The 23,009-nt window shown below is 47.2% G+C and overlaps 1 protein-coding gene across 2 annotated transcripts in view; it reads left to right on the forward strand.

Annotated features, from left to right (window-relative positions):
• Positions 1-23,009, forward strand: part of snx25 (sorting nexin 25) — a 204,173-nt gene that overhangs the window by 164,652 nt on the left and 16,512 nt on the right. For both annotated transcript variants that reach the window (XM_078396686.1, XM_078396687.1), the window contains exons 14-17: positions 1,627-1,764; positions 4,604-4,717; positions 14,270-14,434; positions 19,691-19,808. In XM_078396686.1, the coding sequence (XP_078252812.1) occupies positions 1,627-1,764; positions 4,604-4,717; positions 14,270-14,434; positions 19,691-19,808 (535 nt within the window). The remainder of the gene's footprint in view (positions 1-1,626; positions 1,765-4,603; positions 4,718-14,269; positions 14,435-19,690; positions 19,809-23,009) is intronic.

The raw sequence follows: 23,009 nt of genomic DNA on the forward strand, positions 1-23,009 counted from the left end.
AGCATCTGGAGAAAACCCACGTGGTCACAGGAAGAACAGACAGACTCCGTGCACACAGCACCCATGGTCAGGATTGAACCCGGGTCTCTGGTGCTGTAAGGCAGCAACTCTACCGCTGCGCCAGTCTGCCTGATTCCATGCTATATCTGCAGACCAACATCAAATGGCTAATGACACAGTAGTCACACTTTTTTAAAAGTCTCAAAGCAAAAGGAGTGAATAGCATTCATGGGTACTATCAAGAAGGGAATAGAGGCAGTAGGTTTAGTTTTAGTTTTAGAGATTCAACGCGTAAACAGGCCCTTCGGCCCACCAAGTCCACACCGGCCAGCGATCCCCGCACACTAGCACTATCCAACTAACCAACTCTGTGAGAAGGCAAAAGTGTATTCCCAACTCTACCTTCTGAAAAAGGGTCTCGACCCAAAACGTCACCCATTCCTTCTCTCCAGAGATACTGCCTGTCCCGCTGAGTTACTCCAGCTTTTTGTGTCTGCCTTCTGTCTGTTCAGTTTAGTTTATTGTCACATGTACCGAGGTACAGTGAAAAGCTTTTGTTGCGTGCTAACCAGTCAGCAGAAAGACAATACGTGATTGCAATTGAGCCATTTAATGCGTACAGATACAGTCAAGATAGCGGAATCAAGGGGTATGGGGAGAAGGCAGGAACGGGGTACTGATTGTGGATGATCCGCCATGATCACATTGAATGGCGGTGCTGGCTCGAAAGGCCGAATGGCTTCCTCCTGCACCTATTGTCTAATGTCTAATATGCTCTCTGCTGCATACCTGTAGAAGTTCAAGATGCTATTCATTCACTTCTAAGGAAGTTCAGAGTCACATCTGGATTCATTATGTTGGCCAAGCTTGTGGCCAGAGTAGATGGCTGTGGTCGCTCTCCACTGGCATCAGCCTAATGTGGAGGGGGCAGTCTCGCTGGCCATCAAATCAATTGGCGAGATCGCTAACAGGCACGGGTAACCAGCTGGTACAGTGCAGAAGCACTGATGTTGCATCTCCAAACGGAAACTAAACCTGAACTAGAATGAAACTAAGCCGGAAATAAACCTGAACTAAACCAGGACTAAACCGGAACTAAAACTGAACTAAAACTGAACTAAAACTGAACTAAACCTGAACTAAAACTGAACTTAAACTGAACTAAACCAGGACTAAACCAGAACTAAACCTGAACTAAACCAGAACTAAACCAGAACTAAACCAGAACTAAACCAGAACTAAACCTGAACTAAAACGCAACTAAACCGGAACTAAAACGCATCCAAAACGCAACCAAACGCAACTAAAATGCAACTAAAACGAAACCTATGCTAAACCTCTGCTAAACTATGCTAAACCTCTGATAAACCATGCTAAACTAATGCTAAACCTATGCTAAACTTATGCTAAACGTCTGCTAAACCAGGCTAAACATATGCTAAACCTATGCTAAGCCTATGCTAAACTTATGCTAAGCCTATGCTATACCTATGCTAAACCTATACTAAAACGATACTAAAACTAAACATTTGCTTTGCACAGATTAATGCTTGCCTTCTGTTACCTGTTGTAAGTCGGCTGAAATGCTTTGTTGTTGAGTTGGTCTTTTTTAATTTATTTGGGCAGATTGTGGAAGAAAATGGTGAACAGATGTCGTGCTACTCAATCATGGTGCAGCTACATCCGCCCGACCCTGAAAATAACGGCTGGACGGTGGCGAGGAAGCTGAGCGAGTTCCACACACTACACAGGAAGCTCTGTGAGGTAGCTGGACCTGACTCTGTGTATCAGTGTTGATGTGCTCCCATCCAGATCACTGCCAATGTCCACACTGGGGTAGAGGTGAATCGGAAAGTACCCGAGCTCATGGAAGAGCCGTTCAGAAGCCTGATAACAGCGGGGGAAGAAGCTGTTCCTGAGTCTGGTGGTGCCCGCTTTCAAGCTTCTGTACCTTCTGCGGACGGGAGCGGGGAGAGGGAGGAATGGCCAGGGTGGAACAACTCGTTGACTGTGCGTCGGAAGGAACTGCAGATGCTGGTTTACACCGAAGACAGTCACAGACTGAAGAAGGGTCTCGACCCGAAACGTCACCCATTCCTTCTCTCCAGAGATGCTGCCTGTCCCTAATGCTGAGTTACTCCAGCATTATGTGTCTATCTTAAGTCTCTGATTATATTGGCTGCTCTTCTGAGGCGGTGTGAAAGGCAGATTTTTTAAAGTTTTTTTTAGATTTAGAGATACAGCGCGGAAACAAGCCCTTTCGGCCCACCGGGTCCGCGCCGACCAGCGATCCCCGCACATTAACACTATCCTACACCCACTAGGGACAATTTTTACATTTACCAAGCCAATTAACCTACAAACCTGCACGTCTTTGGAGTGTGGGAGGAAACCGAAGATCTCGGAGAAAACCCATGCAGGTTCAGGCTGAAGAAGGGTCTCGACCCAAAAAGTCACCCATTCCTTCTGTCCTGAGATGCTGCCTGACCCGCTGAGTTACTCCAGTAATTTGTGATACCTTCAGACAATAGACAATAGGTGCAGGAGGAGGCCATTCGGCCCTTCGAGCCAGCACTACCATTCAATGTGATCATGGCTGATCATTCTCAATCAGTACCCCGTTCCTGCCTTCTCCCCATACCCCCTGACTCCGCTATCCTTAAGAGCTCTATCCAGCTCTCTCTTGAATGCATTCAGAGAACATAACATAACATAACATAACAACACTTTATTGTCACTCGGCACAACACCGAGCGAAATTTCAGCAGTCACACAAAATACAGCAAAAAGAAAAGAACACAGGACACCCGACCCCAACACAAACATCCATCACAGTGACTCCAAACACCCCCTCACTGTGATGGAGGCAACAAAACTTCCCCTCTCTTCCCCCCGCACCCACGGACAGGCAGCTCGACCCCTACCGAGGCAAACGACACGCACAGCCCCCGCAAGGGGATGGAAGGCCCCCCGGCCGAGCCGCCCCGGGCACCGAAACGTCCCGCGGCCACACCGGGCGATGTTAAGTCCAACGGCCGAGCCGCACCGGGCACTGAAACGTCCCGCGGCCGAACAGCGCTGACGATGTTAAGTCCAGCGGCCAAGCCGCACCGGGCACTGAAACGTCCCGCGGCCACACCGGGCGATGTTAAGTCCAGCGGCCAAGCCGCACCGGGCATTGAAACGTCCCGCGGCCGAGCCGCACCGGGCACTGAAACTGAATTGGCCTCCACTGCGTTCTGAGGCAGAGAATTCCACAGATTTACAACTCTCTGACGGAAAAGGTTTTTCCTCATCTCCGTTCTAAATGGACTACCCCTTATTCTTAAACTGCGGCCCCTGGTTCTGGACTCCCCCAACATTGGGAACATGTTTCCTGCCTCTAACGTGTCCAACCCCTTAATAATCTTATACGTTTCGATAAGATCCCCTCTCATCCTTCTAAATTCCAGTGTATACAAGCCTAGTCGCTCCAGTCTTTCAACATATAACAGTCCCGCCATTCCTGGAATTAACCTAGTAAACCTACGCTGCACGCCCTCAATAGCAAGAATATCCTTCCTCAGATTTGGAGACCAAAACTGCACACATTACTCCAGGTGCAGTCTCACTAGGGCCCTGTACAACTGCAGAAGTACCTCTTTGCTCCTAGGTTATGGGGAGATCGTAGAAACTCCATACAGACAGCACCCGCAGTTGGGATCGAACCCGGGTCTCCGGCGCTGCATTCGCTGTAAGGCAGCAACTCTGCCGCTGCGGCACCGTGACAGCCCTGGAATGGAATCGATGGTGGGAAGTCTGGTCTGGTCTGTGTGATGGACTGGGCCACAACTCTCTGCAATTTCTTGCTGTCTTGGGCAGAGCTGTTCCCAAACCAAGCTGTGATGCAACCCAACACTGTGCTCTCTCTCTCTCCATGGTGCCGTTTGCACGAGTCACTGGAGACATGCTGAACTTCCCCGGCCTCCTCTGGATTTCCTTTCAAACTCAACTCTGCTGATTCTTTCGTTTCTCAAACCACTATTTTCTCTGAGCTGAATGATTCATATGTTTCCCCCTCTTGGTTTAGGAACAGCTCCATCCAAGACAGCAAGAAACATCAGGGAATTGTGGATGAACCAACTTGAAGTGTAATCTTTGACTAAAAGAGCAAGGAGTTCGAAAGGAGGCAAACTGTTATCACTGAATGTTCTGGTCATAACATTGAACAGTCTATTTACCACCACTGTACAGGCTTCAGTTCACTGCAGAGATCAAGATAACTCAACCGTGTAATGTGCAATGGGAGTAATGGGAGTGGAATTCTCTGCCTCAGAAGGCAGTGGAGGCCAATTCTCTGAATGCATTCAAGAGAGAGCTAGATAGAGCTCTTAAGGATAGCGGAGTCAGGGGGTATGGGGAGAAGGCAGGAACGGGGTACTGATTGAGAATGATCAGCCATGATCACATTGAATGGCGGTGCTGGCTGAAGGGCCGAATGGCCTCCTCCTGCACCTATTGTCTATTGTCTATTGTGCTCTGAGGAACAAATTGATTGATGTGGTTTTAAAATCATCAGCACTGCCTTACTAATGCAGCGAACATTTGATTTTATATTTTACAGTGTTTTCCGATGTTAAAGAAGGCACAGCTACCATCTATCAGTAAACTGCCTTTTAAGTCCATTGATCAGAAGTTCTTAGACAAGTCGAAAACTCAGCTGAATATTTTTTTACAGGTAAGACTATCAAAAAAATAACTATAGCTCCAGTCTATTTTCCTATGTTTCTATCACTGGATGTTTTCAAGAGAGAGTTAGATGTAGCTCTTAGGGTGAACGGAATCAAGGGATATAGGGAAAAAACAGGAATGGGGTCCTGATTTTAGATGATCCGCCGTGATCATATTGAATGGCGGTGCTGGCTCGATGGGCCGAATGGCCTACTCCTGCATCTATTTTTTAATGTTTCTATGTTAGTTTGATAGTGACAAATCGAAACTGGGTGATCCGTTTGTATAAAATTATTAGACCAAGTGGACCCGTTGGGCCCAAACCTCTCCTGCATTGGTGCAGCACCCTCTCCTCCCCCACTCCCCTACCTTCCCTACTTTTTCACACAGAGGGTGGTGGGTGTAAGGAACAAGCTGCCAGAGGAGGTAGTTGAGGCAGGGACTATCGCAACATTTAAGAAACAGTTAGACAGGTACATAGATAGGACAGGTTTGGAGGGATATGGGCCGAACGCGGGCAGGTGGGATTAGTTTAGCTGGGATATGTTGGTCGGCATGCGCAAGTTGGGCCGAAGGGCCTGTTTCTATGATGTACGACTCTATGACTCTAAGTTGGAGATATCCAGTGAGCCAGTTGCGAGATTAAAATAGTGCTGGGTTTATCAGTCTATATTTCTACGTCTATATTTCCAGTGTATATTTCTACGTCTATATTTCCAGTCTATATTTCTATGTTTCTTTGAGGGGAATAGGAAGAGTGAATGCACAGAGTCTTTGGAGGAGTACACATCAACTGTACTTTGCTACATCCAAAACTGTGTTGACAATGTCACCGTCGACAAACGCATCCGGTTGTACCCCAATCAAAAACCGTGGATGACAAAGGATGTTAGGTCTCTCCTCAAGGACCGTAACACCGCCTTCAGGTCTAGTGATAGAGCTCTATACAGTGCTGCTAGAACCAACCTGAAGAGAGGCATCAAGGATGCCAAAGCGTCCTACAAGAGGAAGATTGAGGACCACTTTTCCAACAATGACCCACGGCGGGTATGGCAAGGCATCCAGCACATCACCAACTACAAGACCAGCAACCGCACGACTGCCGACGGCGACGCCTCGCTGGCTGAGGAACTTAACTGTTTCTTTGCTCGTTTCGAGGTGAAAGCTACAGTGGCAGACATTACACCCTCTCCAGCACCTGACAGCAACACCTTCACTGTGCAGGAGTATGATGTTAAGCGCGTGCTCAGAGCAGTGAATCCCAGGAAAGCTGCAGGCCCCGATGGTGTGACGGGCAGAGTGCTGAGGGAATGTGCAGACCAATTATCTGAGGTCTTCACAAAAATCTTCAACCTGTCCCTTTTAAAATCCACCATCCCTCCCTGCCTGAAGTCCGCCATAATCATCCCACTGCCGAAAAAGTCTGTCATCAGCGGTCTTAACGACTACCGTCCGGTAGCACTCACACCGGTCATCACAAAGTGCTTCGAGAGACTGGTCCTGCAGCACATCAAAGCCAGCCTCCCACCCACCTTCGACCCACACCAGTTTGCCTACAGAGCAAATAGGTCTACAGGGGATGCCATCGACACTGCTCTTCACACTGCACTGACCCACCTTGAACACCAGGGGAGCTATGTGAGGATGCTCTTCCTCGACTTCAGCTCTGCCTTTAACACGGTCATCCCGAGCAGACTGGTCACCAAACTTTCCGACCTTGGATTTTCCCAAACCATCTGCCAATGGATCAAGGACTTCCTGACCAACCGCCCCCAGACAGTCAAAATAGGCCCTCACCTCTCCTCCACCATTACACTGAGCACCGGCTCACCACAGGGCTGTGTGTTGAGCCCCATCCTTTACTCCCTCTACACTCACGACTGCGCCCCCACCCATCCCACCAACACCATCATCAAGTTCGCGGATGACACGACTGTGGTTGGACTCATCTCAGAAGGAGATGAGACAGCCTATAGGGATGAAATCCAAAGGCTGGCAGCATGGTGTTCAGTGAACAATCTGGTCCTGAACTCCTCCAAAACAAAGGAACTTATAATTGACTTTAGAAAAACCAGTGGAGATTACGACCCACTCTACATCAATGGGGTCTGTGTGGAAAGGGTACCAGCTTTCAGGTTCCTGGGTACGCACATCGCAGAGGATCTCACCTGGTCTACCAACACCATCACCACAGTAAAGAAGGCACAGCAGAGACTCCACTTCCTGAGGATCCTCAGGAAAACCAACCTGCAGGAGAAGCTCATGTTGTCCTTCTATCGCTGCTCCATCGAGAGTGTGCTGGCATACTGTATAACAACATGGTATGCCAGCTGCTCAGAAAAGGACAGGAAGGCCCTTCAGAGGGTCATCACGACGGCCCAGAAAATCATCGGCTGCTCACTGCCCTCCCTGGAGCACCTGTTCAGCCTACGCTGCCTCAGTAGAGCAGGCAAAATAATAAAAGATCCATCCCACCCCGGCCACCGTCTGTTTGTTCATCTGCCCTCTGGTCGACGTTTCAGGTCGATCAAATCCCGAACAAACAGACTTAAGAACAGTTTTTACCCCAGGGCCATACGAGAACTGAACACTACCTTGCACTAGGCAACACCGTTAAAAAATCGGTCATATAATTGTATTTAATTGTATTTATGTATTTATTTGTTTTTGCATTTATTGCATATATGTTTGTACGCACCGTCAGGATTGGCTATTTTTTAATTTCGTTGTACTCGTTGCAATGACAATAAATGAATATTATTATTATTATTATTATTACACAAAGTAGGAGTGATCTTACAGTGGCCTGGATATCATATCATATATATACAGCCGGAAACAGGCCTTTTCAGCCCTCCAAGTCCGTGCCGCCCAGTGATCCCCGTACATTAACACTATCCTACACCCACTAGGGACAATTTTTTACATTTTACCCAGCCAATTAACCTACATACCTGTACGTCTTTGGAGTGTGGGAGGAAACCGAAGATCTCGGAGTAAACCCACGCAGGTCACGGGGAGAACGTACAAACTCCTTACAGTGCAGCACCCGTAGTCAGGATCGAACCTGAGTCTCCGGCGCTGCATTCGCTGTAAAGCAGCAACTCTACCGCTGCGCTACCGTGCCGCCCTGGATGGAGTGGATGTGGCGAGGATGTTTCCACTGGTGCGATTGTAGACGACCAGAGGTCACATCCTCAGAATTAAAGGACGTTCCTTTAGGAAGGAGATGAGGAGGAATTTCTTTAGTCAGAGGATGGGTGCATCAGTGCAATTCATTGCTACAGAAGGTTGTCGAGGCCAAAACGGTGGCGCAGCGGTAGAGTTGCTGCCTTACAGCGAATGCAGCGCCGGAGACTCAGGTTCGATCCCGACTACGGGTGCTGTACTGTACGGAGTTTGTACGTTCTCCCCGTGACCTGCGTGGGTTTTCTCCGTGATCTTCGGTTTCCTCCCACACTCCAAAGACATACAGGTTTGTAGGTTAATTGGCTGGGCAAATGTTTTTTTTTTTAAATTGTCCCTAGTGGGTGTAGGATACTGTTAATGTGCGGGGATCGCTGGGCGGCGCGGACCCGGTGGGCCGAAGGGCCTGTTTCTGCGCTGTATCTCTAAATCTAAAAATTTAAAACAATCTAAAATGGATACTTTTAAGGCAGAGACAGATAGATTCTTGATTAGTACGGGTGTCAGGGGTTATGGGGAGGAGGCAAGAGAATGGGGTTCAGAGAGAATGTTGGATCAGCCATGATTGAATGGCGGAGTAGACTTGATGGGCCGAATGGCCTAATTCTGCTCCTATCACTTATGAACATGAATAACCCCTTTCACCGCATGGTTTCAAATGAGACTGGAATAGGTCAGTAGTCGGAATGTGTTATTTTTCTAGCAGTGGGAAAAGCGGATGTCTTTAATCAATTATCTACCCTGCCAGTGAAGTGTTTCTCTTGCCTTCGAAATAATTAGTTTAGAGACGCTGCGCGGAAACAGGCCCTTCGGCCCACCAAGTCCGCGCCGACCAGCGACCCCTTGCACATTAATACTATCCTACACACACCAGGGACAATTTGAAACACACTAGGGATAAAAGGAAACAGAGGTCCCGGTGAAAACCCACGCTGGTCACTGGTCCGTACAGACAGCACCCGTAGTCAGGATGGAACCCAGGTCTCTGGCGCTGTGAGGCAGCAACTCTACCGCTGCGCCACCGTGCCCGTCAATTGCATAGGTATCTTTGACATTTTTTTTCACAGACATGTTTTCCTGTTGCTTTTTTCCAAAGGAAAGAGAATTCTAGGATTGTAACCTGGATGTTTGCAGTGGTATTAAACGCAATCCCATTAATGAAAGGTCGTTGTAGTCTGATGGTTTACTAATGCTACTGCAATTGTCCCTTAGTTAGAAAGTTAACCAGATGCACATTTTTAATCACCAGTAAAGCCCTTGCAATATTTCTTTCCTATTCTTTGTAGCGATTGATTTTGTTTGCTGAACATTGAGTTTGTTTTGTTCCCTTTGGGGCAACATTGTTCCCCTCCAGAACCAGGGGCCACAGTTTAAGAATAAGGGGTAGGCCATTTAGAACGGAGATGAGGAAAAACTTTTTCAGTCAGAGAGTTGTAAATCTGTGGAATTCTCTGCCTCAGAAGGCAGTGGAGGCCAATTCTCTGAATGCATTCAAGAGAGAGCTAGATAGAACTCTTAAGGATAGCGGAGTCAGGGGGTATGGGGAGAAGGCAGGAACGGGGTACTGATTGAGAATGATCGGCCATGATCACATTGAGTGGTGGTGCTGGCTCGAAGGGCCGAATGGCCTACTCCTGCATCTATTGTCTATTGTCTATTGGTTATTCTCTGCCACAGAAGTGGAATTCTCTGCCACAGAAGGTAGTTGAGGCCAGTTCATTGGCTATATTTAAGAGGGAGTTAAATGTGGCCCTTGTGGCTAAAGGGATCAGGTAGTATGGAGAGAAGGCAGGTACAGGATACTGAGTTGGATGATCAGCCATGATCATATTGAATGGTGGTGCAGGCTCGAAGGGCCGAATGGCCTACTCCTGCACCTATTTTCTATGTTTCTATGTCTATTGTCTATAACATTGAGTTTCCCACTCCCCTGACTCTCAGTCTGAAGAAGGGTCTCGACCCAAAACGTCACCCATTCCTTCTCTCTGGCGATGTTGCCTGACCCGCTGAGTTACTCCAGCATTTTGTGTCTATCTTCAGTGTAAACCAGCATCTGCAGTTTGTCCCTGCACATTACTTCTCCTGCCGATGATTTAACAAGATTCCCACCGTTGTATCATGCCTTCAGATCGTGATTATTGGCATGAGCTGAATATTATTAGCCTAGCTACGCATCCTAATCAGGTTGTACTTCCGAATTAAGAGAAGGTCAGGGATCAACAAAGAAAGTCAAAGCTGTGTTTTCCGTTGATCTTGCAAGCAACGTTTTAATAAGACGTCAGTTGCTATGGAAAAACCAGCCTTTCATCTCTCCCTGCATTTAAAAGCACTGACATCAAAGAACTTTGCGTAGCTGCCTTCTGTGAAAATGAGTCACTGTGGATTAGAACATTAGCGTTTATTGTTTCTTCATGACTGGGGAAAGTTTTTGATTTCTGAAGTTTAGAAGGATGAGAGGGGATCTTATAGACAATAGACAATAGGTGCAGGAGTAGGCCATTCGGTCCTTCGAGCCAGCACCGCCATTCAATGTGATCATGGCTGATCATTCTCAATCAGTACCCCGTTCCTGCCCTCTCCCCATACCCCCTGACTCCGCTATCCTTAAGAGCTCTATCTAGCTCTCTCTTGAATGTATTCAGAGAATTGGCCTCCACTGCCCTCTGAGGCAAAGAATTCCACAGATTCACAACTCTCTGACTGAAAAAGTTTTTCCTCATCTCTGTTCTAAATGGCCTACCCCTTATTCTTAAACTGTGGCCCCTGGTTCTGGACTCCCCCAACATTGGGAACATGTTTCCTGCCTCTAATGTGTCCAACCCCTTAATAATCTTATATGTTTCGATAAGATCCCCTCTCATCCTTCTAAATTCCAGTGTATACAAGCCTAGTCGCTCCAGTCTTTCAACATATGGCAGTCCCGCCATTCCGGGAATTAACCTAGTGAACCTACGCTGCACGCCCTCAATAGCAAGAATATCCTTCCTCAAATTTGGAGACCAAAACTGCACACAGTACTCCAGGTGCGGTCTCACTAGGGCCCTGTACAACTGCAGAAGGACCTCTTTGCTCCTATACTCAACTCCTCTTGTTATGAAGGCCAACATTCCATTAGCTTTCTTCACTGACTGCTGTACCTGCATGCTTCCTTTCAGTGACTGATGCACTAGGACACCCAGATCACGTTGTACGTCCCCTTTTCCTAACTTGACACCATTCAGATAATAATCTGCCTTCCTATTCTTACCACCAAAGTGGATAACCTCACACTTATCTACATTAAACTGCATCTGCCATGCATCCGCCCACTCACACAACCTGTCCAAGTCACCCTGCAACCTCATAGCATCTTCCTCACAGTTCACACTGCCACCCAGCTTTGTATCATCTGCAAATTTGCTAATGGTACTTTTAATCCCTTCATCCAAGTCATTGATCTTATAGAAACATATAAAATTATAAAAGGACTGGACTAGCTAGATGCCGGAAAAATGTCCCCAATGTTGGGGGAGACCAGAACCAGGGGCCACAGTCTTAGAATAAAGGGGAGGCCATTTAAAACTGAGGTGAGAGAAACTTTTTCGCGCAGTGAGTTGTGAATTTGTGGAATTCTCTGCCACAGAGGGCAGCGGAGGCCAAATCACTGGATGGATTTAAGAGAGAGTTAGATAGAGCTCTCGGGGCTAGTGGAATCAAGGGATATGGGGAGAAGGCAGGCACGTGTTATTGATTGTGGACGATCAGCCAAGATCACAATGAATGGCGGTGCTGGCTAGAAGGGCCGAATGGCCTCCTCCTGCACATATTTTCTATGTTTCTGGATTCACCACCCATTTTAAAATCCGCCTGCCTCTGGATGTTCGATGGCTGTTTCCCAGATATGACAATATATACATATATATATACACAAGGGAGAAAACCAGAGCGCCCTGTGAAAACCCACGCGGTCACAGGGAGAACGTACAAACTCCGTGCAGACAGCATCCTTAGGATGGAGTGGACGGCACGGTGGCGCAGCGGTAGAGTTGCTGCCTCACAGCGCCAGAGACCCGGGTTCGATCCTGACTACAGGTGCTGTCTGTATGGAGTTTGTACGTTCTCCCCGTGACCTAGGTGAGTTTTCTCCGGTTCCTCTCGCACTCCAAAGACGTACATGTTTATAGGTTGATCAGCGTTGGCACAAAGATTTGTAAATTGTCCCTAGTGGGCGGGATAATGACAGTGCAAAGGGTGATCGTTGGTCAGCACGGACTCGGTCGGCTGAAGGGCTGGAATAACTCAGCGAGTCAGGCAGCATCTCTGGAGAAAAGGGTGAGGTTTCAAGTCGAGAGCCTTCTTCAGACAGTCAGGGGAGAGGGAGATATAGAGATATGGAAGGGTAAGGTGTGAAAACACAGATCAAAGGGGACGTAGATCATGTAAATGTAGAATGGTGCATTGTTAGATGAGGGGAAGGTGACAACGAGGCAGACAATCAGTAAAATTTAATCAGGAGGACAGTGGAACTAGTCAGAGAACTAGGATGGGGGTGGGACGGAGAGTGTGATGTCTTGAGAGGTCGGGAGCTTTTCTCTTGAAGGTTGGCAGGTGTGGGTGCCGGAAATGAAGACACAAACGTTCTTGTCTTCAAACTTAAATTCCATATATTTAGTCTTTTCCAAAAACAGGTAAACTTAATTGTTTGCAGACAGGTACACAAAACCAAAAACAGGTAGTTAAATCAAAACTGTAGCTTGCTGCCTTCTTACAAAATATAACTCAAACACTGCTTCTCTCCCTGTCTGCTCCAGTCGTTGTCTCTCCCTCTCTCCCTCTCTCCCTCTCTCCCTGTCTGCTCCAGTCGTTGTCTCTCCCTCTCTCCCTCTCTCCCTCTCTCCCTCTCTCCCTCTCTCCCTCTCTCCCTCTCTCCCTGTCTGCTCCAGTCGTTGTCTCTCCCTGTCTGCTCCAGTCGTTGTCTCTCTTTTTAAATACACGGCTTCCCTTCCCTTTTAGCTCTCTCACTGAGGCAATCAGCTCATCCGGTTCAGCTGGGCAGCAATCAGTGTCAGCAGCAATCAATGTCAGCAGCAAGCAGTGTCAGCAGCAATCAGTGTCAGCAGCAATCAATGTCAGCAGCAAGCAGTGTCAGCAGCAATCAGTGTCAGCAGCAATCAGTGTCAGCAGCAATCAGTGTCAGCAGCAATCAATGTCAGCAGCAATCAGTTTCAGCAGCAATCAGTGTCAGCAGCAATCAGTGTCAGCAGCAATCAGTGTCAGCAGGGCAGGCAGACTATGGGTTTTGTAGTCTTTTGCTGGCAGCCATGATGGTTTGTAGTCCTTGTTGCATCCACCGGGAGGAAATGTATCTCCCCTCTATGACTCTACCTCTCATGATATCACAAGAGAGAGGGAAAGCAAGGGTTACTTGAAGTTAGAGAAGTCAATGTTCATACCGCTGGGGTGTAAGCTGCCCAAGCGAAATATGAGGTGTTGTTCCTCCAATTTGCGTTTGGCCTCACTGTGACAATGGTGGAGACCCAGGACAGAAAGGTCAGTGTGGGAATGGGAGGGGGAGTTAAAGTGTTTACCAACCGGGAGACCAGGTAGAATTAGGCGGACAGAGCGGAGGTGTTCAGCGAAACGATCGCCAAGCGTGTGCTTGGTCTCGCCGATGCACAGGAGCTGTTCCAGGTGTTTTCACCCAGAGAGTTGTGAATATGTGGAATACTCTGCCACAGAGGGCAGTGGAGGTCAAATCACTGGATGGATTTAAGAGAGAGTTAGATAGAGCTCTCGGGGTTAGTGGAATCTAGGGATATGGGGAGAAGGCAGGCACGGGTTATTGATTGTGGACGATCAGCCATGATCACAATGAATGGCGGTGCTGGCTCGAAGGGCCGAATGGCCTCTTCCTGCACCTATTTTCTATGTTTCTATGTTTCTGGATTCACCACCCATTTTAAAATTCGCCTCTGGATGTTCGATGGCTGTTTTCCAGATATGACAATATATACATATTGTCACATCACCCAATTTCTCGTAATCTCCTTCCTAAAAGAACATTCTTTAATTCTGAGGCTATGACCTCTAGTCCTTATCTCTCCCACTAGTGGAAACATCCTCTCCACATCCACTCCTTCCATCCAGAGGTGCTGCCTGTCCCGCTGAGTTACTCCAGCATTTTGTGTCCATCTCAGGTTTGTAGGTTAATTAGCTTGGGTACAAAAGAAATTGTAAGTTGTCCCTAGTGTGTGTAGGGTAGTGATCGCTGGTCGGCACGGACTCGGCGGGCTGAAGGGACTGTTTCCGCGCTGTATCCCAACACTAAAAACCAACCTGAGACTGAACAATTGCGCTCTGGTATTTGTGTTGACATGTCCTTTACTCCTCACAGAAACTCCTGAGCGATGAGAAGCTCTGCCAGAGTGAGGCGCTCTATGGCTTTCTCAGCCCTTCCCCAGAATACCTGAAGGTTGTTGATGTGCAAGGCAAGAAGTCGGCCTTCTCATTGTCATCCTTTCTTGAGAGGCTTCCTGGAGATTTCTTCTCTCATCAAGAGGTACATATAAGGTCATAAGTCATGTGATAGGAGCAGAATTAGGCCTTTTAGATTTTTAGATTTTTTAGATTTAGAGATACAGCGCGGAAACAGGCCCTTCGGCCCACCGGGTCTGTCCGCGTCGCCCAGCGATCCCCACACATTAACACCATCCTACACCCACTAGGGACAATTTTTACATTTGCCCAGCCAATTAACCTACATACTTGTACGTCTTTGGAATGTGGGAGGAAACCGAAGATCTCGGAGAAAACCCACGCAGGTCACGGGGAGAACGTACAAACTCCGTACAGACGGCGCCCGTAGTCAGGATCGAACCTGAGTCTCCGGCGCTGCATTCACTGTAAGGCAGCAACTCTACCGCTGCGCCACCGTGCCGCCCACTTGGGCCATCAAGTCTACTCCACCATTCAATCATGGCTGATCTATCTCTCCCTCCTAACCCCATTCTCCTGCCTTCTCCCCATAACCTCTGACACCCGCACTAATCAATAATCTATCAATCTCTGCCTTAAAAAATATCCACTGACTTGGCCACCACAGCCTTCTGTGGCAATGAATTCCACAGATTCACCACCCTCTGATCAAAGAAATCTCTCGTAATCTCCTTCCTAAAAGAACGTCCTTTAATTCTGAGGCTGTGACCTCTAGTCCTGGACTCTCCCACTAGTGGAAACATCCTCTCCACATCCACTCTATCCAGGCTTTTCACTATTCTGTACGTTTCAATGAGGCCCCCCCCTCATTCTTCTAAACTCCAGCGAGTCCAGGCCCAGTGCCGACAAACGCTCATCATAGGTTAACCCACTCATTCCTGGGATCATCCTTGTAAACCTCCTCTGGACCCTCTCCAGAGCCAGCACATCCTTCCTCAGATACGGTGCCCAAAATTGCTCACAATATTCCAAATGCGGCCTGACCAGCTCCTTTTCTAATTTTTTTAAATTTTATTTAAATTTTAACAAAACAAATACATGTATGAACTCATAGTACGCGATGGTACCTACATTATAAATTCGATTATACATTTTAAATTCGATTATACCTGTATTGTTCTGTATTATCTCCCCACCCACAACCCCCCTCCCCCCACCCCCCAGTTAGAAAAAAGAGCCCTCTTGAAATAAATGAGTTTGCTTTCTTTACTGCCAATTCGACTTGCAGATTAACTTTTTGACTCTTGAATGTCAATGAGACTCTGCATAACTACACCTCGTGGTTTCATTTATGTAAATTTATTTTAAAGAAACAGGCTTTACAATTGCTGGTTAAGCTTAGTAACTGATGAAGATCCATTACTTATATCCACTTGAAAATATTCGAACAGGATTGATAATTTCTTTGTTAAGTCTCCTCAGAAACCCCGTCTAATGCCACCTTCTTAAACCCAGTTCAATTCAGTTTAGTTTATTGTCATGTGTACCGAGGTACAGTGAAAGGCTTTTTGTTGCGCGCTATCCAGTCAGGGGAAAGACAACCCATGATTACAATCGATCCATTTACAGTGTGTAGATACATGATAAGGGAATAACGTTTTGTGCAAGGTAAAGCCAGCAAATGTGTAGAATCGTGGAATTCTGTCACAGAAGGCAGTGGATGCCAATTCACTGGATGTATTCAAGAGAGAGTTACATTTAGCTCTTAGAGCGAACAGAATCAAGGGATATTGGGAGAAAGCAGGAACGGGGTACTGATTGTGGATGATCAGCCATGACCATATTAGAAACATAGAAACATAGAAACATAGAAAATAGGTGCAGGAGTAGGCCATTCGGCCCTTCGAGCCTGCATCGCCATTAAGGATAGCGGAGTGAGGGGGTATGGGGAGAAGGCAGGAACGGGGTACTGATTGAGAGTGATCAGCCATGATCGCATTGAATGGCGGTGCTGGCTCGAAGGGCTGAATGGCCTACTCCTGCACCTATTGTCTATTGTCTATTGTCTATTGTCTATTGTCAATATGATCATGGCTGATCATCCAACTCAGTATCCCGTACTTGCCTTCTCTCCATACCCCCTGATCCCTTTAGCCACAAGGGCCACATCTAACTCCCTCTTAAATATAGCCAATGAACTGGCCTCAACTACCTTCTGTGGCAGAGAATTCCACAGATTCACCACTCTCTGTGTGAAAAAAAACGTTCTCATCTCGAACATTGAATGGCGGTGCTGCCTCGAAGGGCCGAATGGCCTACTCCTAAACCTAATTTCTATGTTTCTGTGTATGACTACCTTTATTCTTTCTGCTACTACTCACCACTACCCCTAACGGCAGTGCAAACCCCATGGTCCACACTTGCGTTTCTCTCACCTGTCCCTTAAGCATTTCACTCGCACTAAACCGTCCTGTTTAACCATGGTTTGGGAACGGCTCCATCCAAGACCAACATTACCTATGTATGTTCTCCAGAGATGCTGCCTGACCGGATGAGTTGCTCCAGCACTTTGTGCCCCAGTCATGACTTTGTGTCCAGCATTCTCGCCTCTGAAGCAAAAGGTTATAGTCATGCAGGAAAAAATGTTCCCAACGTTGGGGGAGTCCAGAACCAGGGGCCACGGTCTTAATATAAAGGGGAGGCCATTTAAAACTGAGGTGAGAAGGAACTTTTTCACCCAGAGAGTTGTGAATTTGTGGAATTCTCTGCCACAGAAGGCAGTGGAGGCCAATTCGCTGGATGAATTTAAGAGAGAGTTAGATAGAGCTCTGGGGGCTAGTGGAATCAAGGGATATAACCAGGATGTAACTAGGAAAATTGACAGGGGAGAGCCGGTGGATGTAGTGTACCTTGACGTTCAGAAAGCCTTCGACAAGGTCCCACATAGGAGATTAGTGGGCAAAATTAGAGTGCATGGTATTGGGGGTAGGGTACTGACATGGATAGAAAAGCTAGATAGAGCTCTTAAGGATAGCGGAGACAGGGGGTATGGGGAGAAGGCAGGAACGGGGTACTGATTGAGAATGATCAGCCATGATCACATTGAATGGCGGAGCAGGCTCGAAGGGGCCGAATGGCCTCCTCCTGCACCTATTGTCTATTGTCTATAAAATTGGTTGGCAGACAGAAAGCAGAGTGGGGATAAATGGGTCCCCTTCAGAATGGCAGGCAGTGACTAGTGGGGTACCACAAGGCTCGGTGCTGGGACCGCAGCTATTTACAATATAGATTAATGACTTGGATGGAGGGATTAAAAGTACCATTAGCAAATTTGCAGATGATACAAAGCTGGGTGGTAGTGTGAACTGTGAGGAAGATGCTATGAGGTTGCAGGGTGACTTGGACAGGTTGGGTGGGCGAATGCATGGCAAATGCAGTTTAATGTGGATAAGTGTGAGGTTATTCACTTTGGTGGTAAGAATAGGAAGGCAGATTATTATCTGAATGGTGTCAAGTTAGGAAAAGGGGACGTACAACGAGATCTGGGTGTCCTAGTGCATGCAGGTACAACAGGCAGTGAAGAAAGCCAATGGAATGTTGGCCTTCATAACAAGAGGAGTTGAGTATTGGAGCAAAGAGGTCCTTCTGCAGTTGTACCGGGCCCTGGTGAGACCGCACCTGGAGTACTGTGTGCAGTTTTGGTCTCCAAATTTGAGGAAGGATATTCTTGCTATTGAGGGCGTGCAGCGTAGGTTTACTAGGTTAATTCCCGGAATGGCGGGACTGTCGTATGTTGAAAGACTGGAGCGACTAGGCTTGAATACACTGGAATTTAGAAGGATGAGATTGGATCTTATCGAAACATATAAGATTATTAAGAGGTTGGACACGTTAGAGGCAGGAAACATGTTCCCAATGTTGGGGGAGTCTAGAACCAGGGGCCACAGTTTAAGAATAAGGGGTAGGCCATTTAGAACAGAGATGAGGAAAAACTTTTTCAGTCAGAGAGTTGTAAATCTGTGGAATTCTCTGCCTCAGAAGGCAGTGGAGGCCAATTCTCTGAATGCATTCAAGAGAGAGCTAGATAGAGCTCTTAAGGATAGCGGAGTCAGGGGGTATGGGGAGAAGGCAGGAACGGGGTACTGATTGAGAATGATCAGCCATGATAACATTGAATGGCGGTGCTGTCTCGAATGGCCGAATGGCCTCCTCCTGCACCTATTGTCTATTGTCTATTGATATGTGGAGAAGATGTGGAGAAGTTGGGCACAGGTTACTGATTGTGGATGGTCAGCCATGATCACAATGAATGGTGGTGCTGGCTCGAAGGGCCGAATGGCCTCCTCCTGCACCTATTTCCTATGTTTCTAAGTCACACTACAGAGACTAAAACACATTTGATGTTACGCTCAACTGTGAGACTAAGTGCAGTTCTCGTTCATCGCAATGGTACTAGTTGCTGCACCTGCTCCAAGATCTGCATCTTTATCTCTTCCACTTGATAACAAAGGTAGTTGCCCAGGACAGGGTCATCCCAGTTTTGCCACATAGAGAGGATGTGAGTTCAATGAGATAAATGACTGGGATGCACCACAGCACGGTCTGGAACAACTCCATCCAAGACCGCAAGAAATTGCAGAGAATTGTGGACGCAGCCCAGACCATCACACAAACCAACCTCCCTTCCATTGACTCCATCTACACCTCACGCTGCCTCGGCAAGGCCAGCAGCATAATCAAGGACCAGTCGCACCCCGGCCACTCCCTCTTCTCCCCTCTCCCATCGGGCAAAAGGTACAGAAGTGTGAAAACGCACACCTCCAGATTCAGGGACAGTTTCTTCCCAGCTGTTATCAGGCAACTGAACCATCCCACCACAACCAGAGAGCAGAGCTGAACTACTATCTACCTCATTGGAGACCTTCGGACTATCCTTGATTGGACTATGCTGGCTTTACCTTGCACTAAACGTTGTTCGTTTATCATGTATCTCTACGCCGTGGACGGCTCGATTGTAATCGTGTATTGGTCTTCCCAATCCAAAAATCCAAAAAATCCAAAATTCAAAATAGCTTTATTTGTCATTTGTTCCGAACGAAATTACTTAGGCAGCAGTACAAAAAACACAAGACACAACCCCAACACAAACATCCATCACAGTGACTCCAAACACCCCCTCACTGTGATGGAGGCCAGTGTTAGCACGCAACAAAAGCTTTTCACTGTACCTTGGTGCACGTGACAATGAACTGAACTGTAAACTGTACGCTTCCCTCCCTCCTCGCACTCAGTCTCTCGGGCTGCCTCTGCGCTATCTCATCCCTGTGAGCCTCGCACGTCCTAAGTGTATCTGTTGTGTTTTTCCTGTTGCTGTACTCAGGAGGAGACGGAAGATGACAGTGACCTGTCAGACTACGGCGATGAGGTTGACTGCAAGAAGGACTCACTCGCCGAGCCTTGTTTTATGCTCATTGCGGAGATCTTTGAGCTCAGGGGAAGTAAGTCAACTCACTCCATTTCCTTTGTGCCCGCGTTTGTAATGTGGTGGAAGGAACTCTGCAGATGCCGGTTTAGATTGAAGGTTGACACTAAACGCTGGAGTAACTCAGCGGGACAGGCAGCATCTCCGGAGAGGAGGAATGGGTGACGTTTCGGGTCGAGACCCTTCTTCAGACTTAGAGTCAGGGTAGAGAGACACAGAGATGTGAATTAATTAATTAATAGACAATAGAAAATAGGTGCAGGAGAAGACCATTCGGCCCTTCGAGCCAGCACCGCCATTCAATGTGATCATGGCTGATCATTCTCAATCAGTACCCAGTTCCTGCCTTCTCCCCATACCCCCTGACTCCGCTATCCTTAAGAGCTCTATCTAGCTCTCTCTTGAATGTATTCAGAGAATTGGCCTCCACTGCCTTCTGAGGCAGAGAATTCCACAGATTCACAACTCTCTGACTAAAAAAGTTTTTCCTCATCTCTGTTCTAAATGGCCTACCCCTTATTCTTAAACTGTGGTCCCTGGTTCTGGACTCCCCCAACATTGGGAACATGTTTCCTGCCTCTAACGTGTCCAACCCTTTAATAATTTTATACGTTTCGATAAGATCCCCTCTCATCCTTCTAAATTCCAGTGTACACAAGCCTAGTCGCTCCAGTCTTTCAACATATGACAGTCCCGCCATTCCGGGAATTAACCTAGTAAACCTACGCTGCACGCCCTCAATAGCAATTAATTAATTAATCAGTCAATCAATCAATTAATTAATTAATTGATTAATTAATTGATTAATTTATTTATTTATTGGCCAAGTATGTGCATATACAAGGAATGTGCCTTGGTGCTCCGCTCACAAATGACAGCACAAACATACAGTTAACAATTAAGAATAAAGCATAAACACATCAAAACTATAATGATACACTATTACAGTCAAAACATGTGGGTGAAAATAAACCAGAGCAAAAAAGAGACTACAGACTTTGGTTATTGAGTAGAATTATCACTCGTGGGAAAAAAGCTGTTTTAATGTCTGGCTGTGGCTGCTTTGATGGTCTGGAGTCGTCTTCCAGAGGGAAGTGCTTCGAAGAGTTTGTGGCCAAGGTGAGAGGGGTCAGAGATAATCTTGCTCGCTCGCTTCCTGGCCCTTGCAGTGTACAGTTCGTCAATGGAAGGGTAAGGTGTAAAAAGGACAGATCAAAGGAGATGACGACCTCATACTAGTTCATCCGAGCTCTCCGACTAGCCTGACTGTCCTCCTGATTAAATTTAATCTTTAATCCATTCCTTCTCTCCAGAGATGCTGCATGTTCCACTGAGTTACTCCAGCTGTTTGTGTCTACCTTTTTGTAATGTGGTGTTCAGAAAGGCATCGGTAGAGTTGCTGTCTCACAGCGTTAAAGACCCGGGTTCGATCCTGACCACGGGTGCTGTCTGTACGGAGTTTGTACGTTCTCCCCCGTGACCTGCGTGGGTTTTCTCCGGGTGCTCCGGTTTCCTCCCATACTCCAAACAGGTACAGATTTGTAGGCTTTGGTATAAAAATTGTATATTATAAATTGTCCCGAGTGTGGATAGGATAGTGGCAGTGTGCGGAGATCACTGGTCAGCCTGGATAGGTGGGCCGAAGGGCCTGTTTCTGTGCTGTATCTAAACTAAATTAAGCCAGAATGTGGTGGATAGTGTTGGAATGAAAGATTAAACTTAGTTTAGAGATACAAGCCCGAAGCTACGTTACAATCAGAACATCTTATATCATATATATCATATATATACAGCCGGAAACAGGCCTTTTCGGCCCACCAAGTCCGTGCCGCCCAGTGATCCCCGTACATTAACACTATCCTACACCCACTAGGGACAATTTTTACATTTACCCAGCCAATTAACCTACATACCTGTACGTCTTTGGAGTCTTCAGAGAGAAGAGGAACACAGTCACACAGATCCTTGCCCTCTGAAGAATTATTGAGGAGATGAAGTTTAACAACCTGCCAGCTGTCCTAACCTTCATTGATTTCAAGAAGGCTTTTGACTCGATTCATCGATACAATATATCTTTATTGTCATTGTACAGGGAGGGGTACAACGAGATTGGGAATGCGCCTCCCATGTGATGCAATAATTTAATTGATTTAAACAACAACAACCCAACGAAACAAATTGTAACAGTTTTCAGACAGAATAAAGTGCAAGTAGATCTGTGCCGGTTCGCTGTGCGATGTGACCATCTGGCTCAGCAGGACCGGTTCATAGCAGCTATGGTCCTGGGGATGAAGCTGTTCCTGAGTCTGGAGGTGCGGGCGTAGAAGGCCTTGTATCGTCTGCCCGATGGTAGAAGTTCGAACAAACTGTTGCAGGGGTGTGAAGAGTCTTTGTGGATGCTGGTGGCTTTTCTGAGGCATCGTGTGTTGTAGATGCCCTCCAAGGCTGGTAGCTGTGTTCCGATGGTCCTCTGAGCTCTATGGACTACCCGCTGAAGAGTTTTCCTTTGCACAATGATGAAGATTTTGAAGGCTTAGACAATAGACAATAGGTGCAGGAGGAGGCCATTCGGCCCTTCGAGCCAGCACCGCCGTTCACCGTGATCATGGCTGATCATTCTCAATCAGTACCCCGTTCCTGCCTTCTCCCCATACCCCCTGACTCCGCTATCCTTAAGAGCTCTATCTAGCTCTCTCTTGAATGCATTCAGAGAATTGGCCTCCACTGCCTTCTGAGGCAGAGAATTCCACAGATTCACAACTCTCTGACTGAAAATGTTTTTCCTCATCTCAGTTCTAAGAAAACGGTGCATCTCTCAAGAAAGCGGAGGCTTACGGTATCGCTCCTCGTCTCCTGAGAGCCATTGAGGATAATGCACTTGGGCACCATGGCCACGGTTGTCACCCCGGATGGCGAGAGCAAAGTGTTGGAAATCCTCGTGGGGGTGTTACAGGGAGACACGCTGCCACTCTTTCTCTTTGTCATTGTCCTTGATTATGCAATGAGGCAGGCGCTCAAGGAACACGAGGACCTCGGCTTCACATTCACCCCAAGGCGCTCGAGAAGTACCCGGAGAAAACCCCCACCATCACAGGGAGAACGTACAAACTCGGTAAAGACAGCTACCCGTGGTCAGAATTGAGCATGGGTCTCTGACGTTGTAAGGCAGCAACTCTACCGATGCACTGTTCTATGTTACCCCACTTTATCATCCACT

The sequence above is a fragment of the Rhinoraja longicauda genome, chromosome 3 (genome assembly GCF_053455715.1).
Source record: "Rhinoraja longicauda isolate Sanriku21f chromosome 3, sRhiLon1.1, whole genome shotgun sequence".
NCBI lineage: Eukaryota > Metazoa > Chordata > Chondrichthyes > Rajiformes > Arhynchobatidae > Rhinoraja > Rhinoraja longicauda.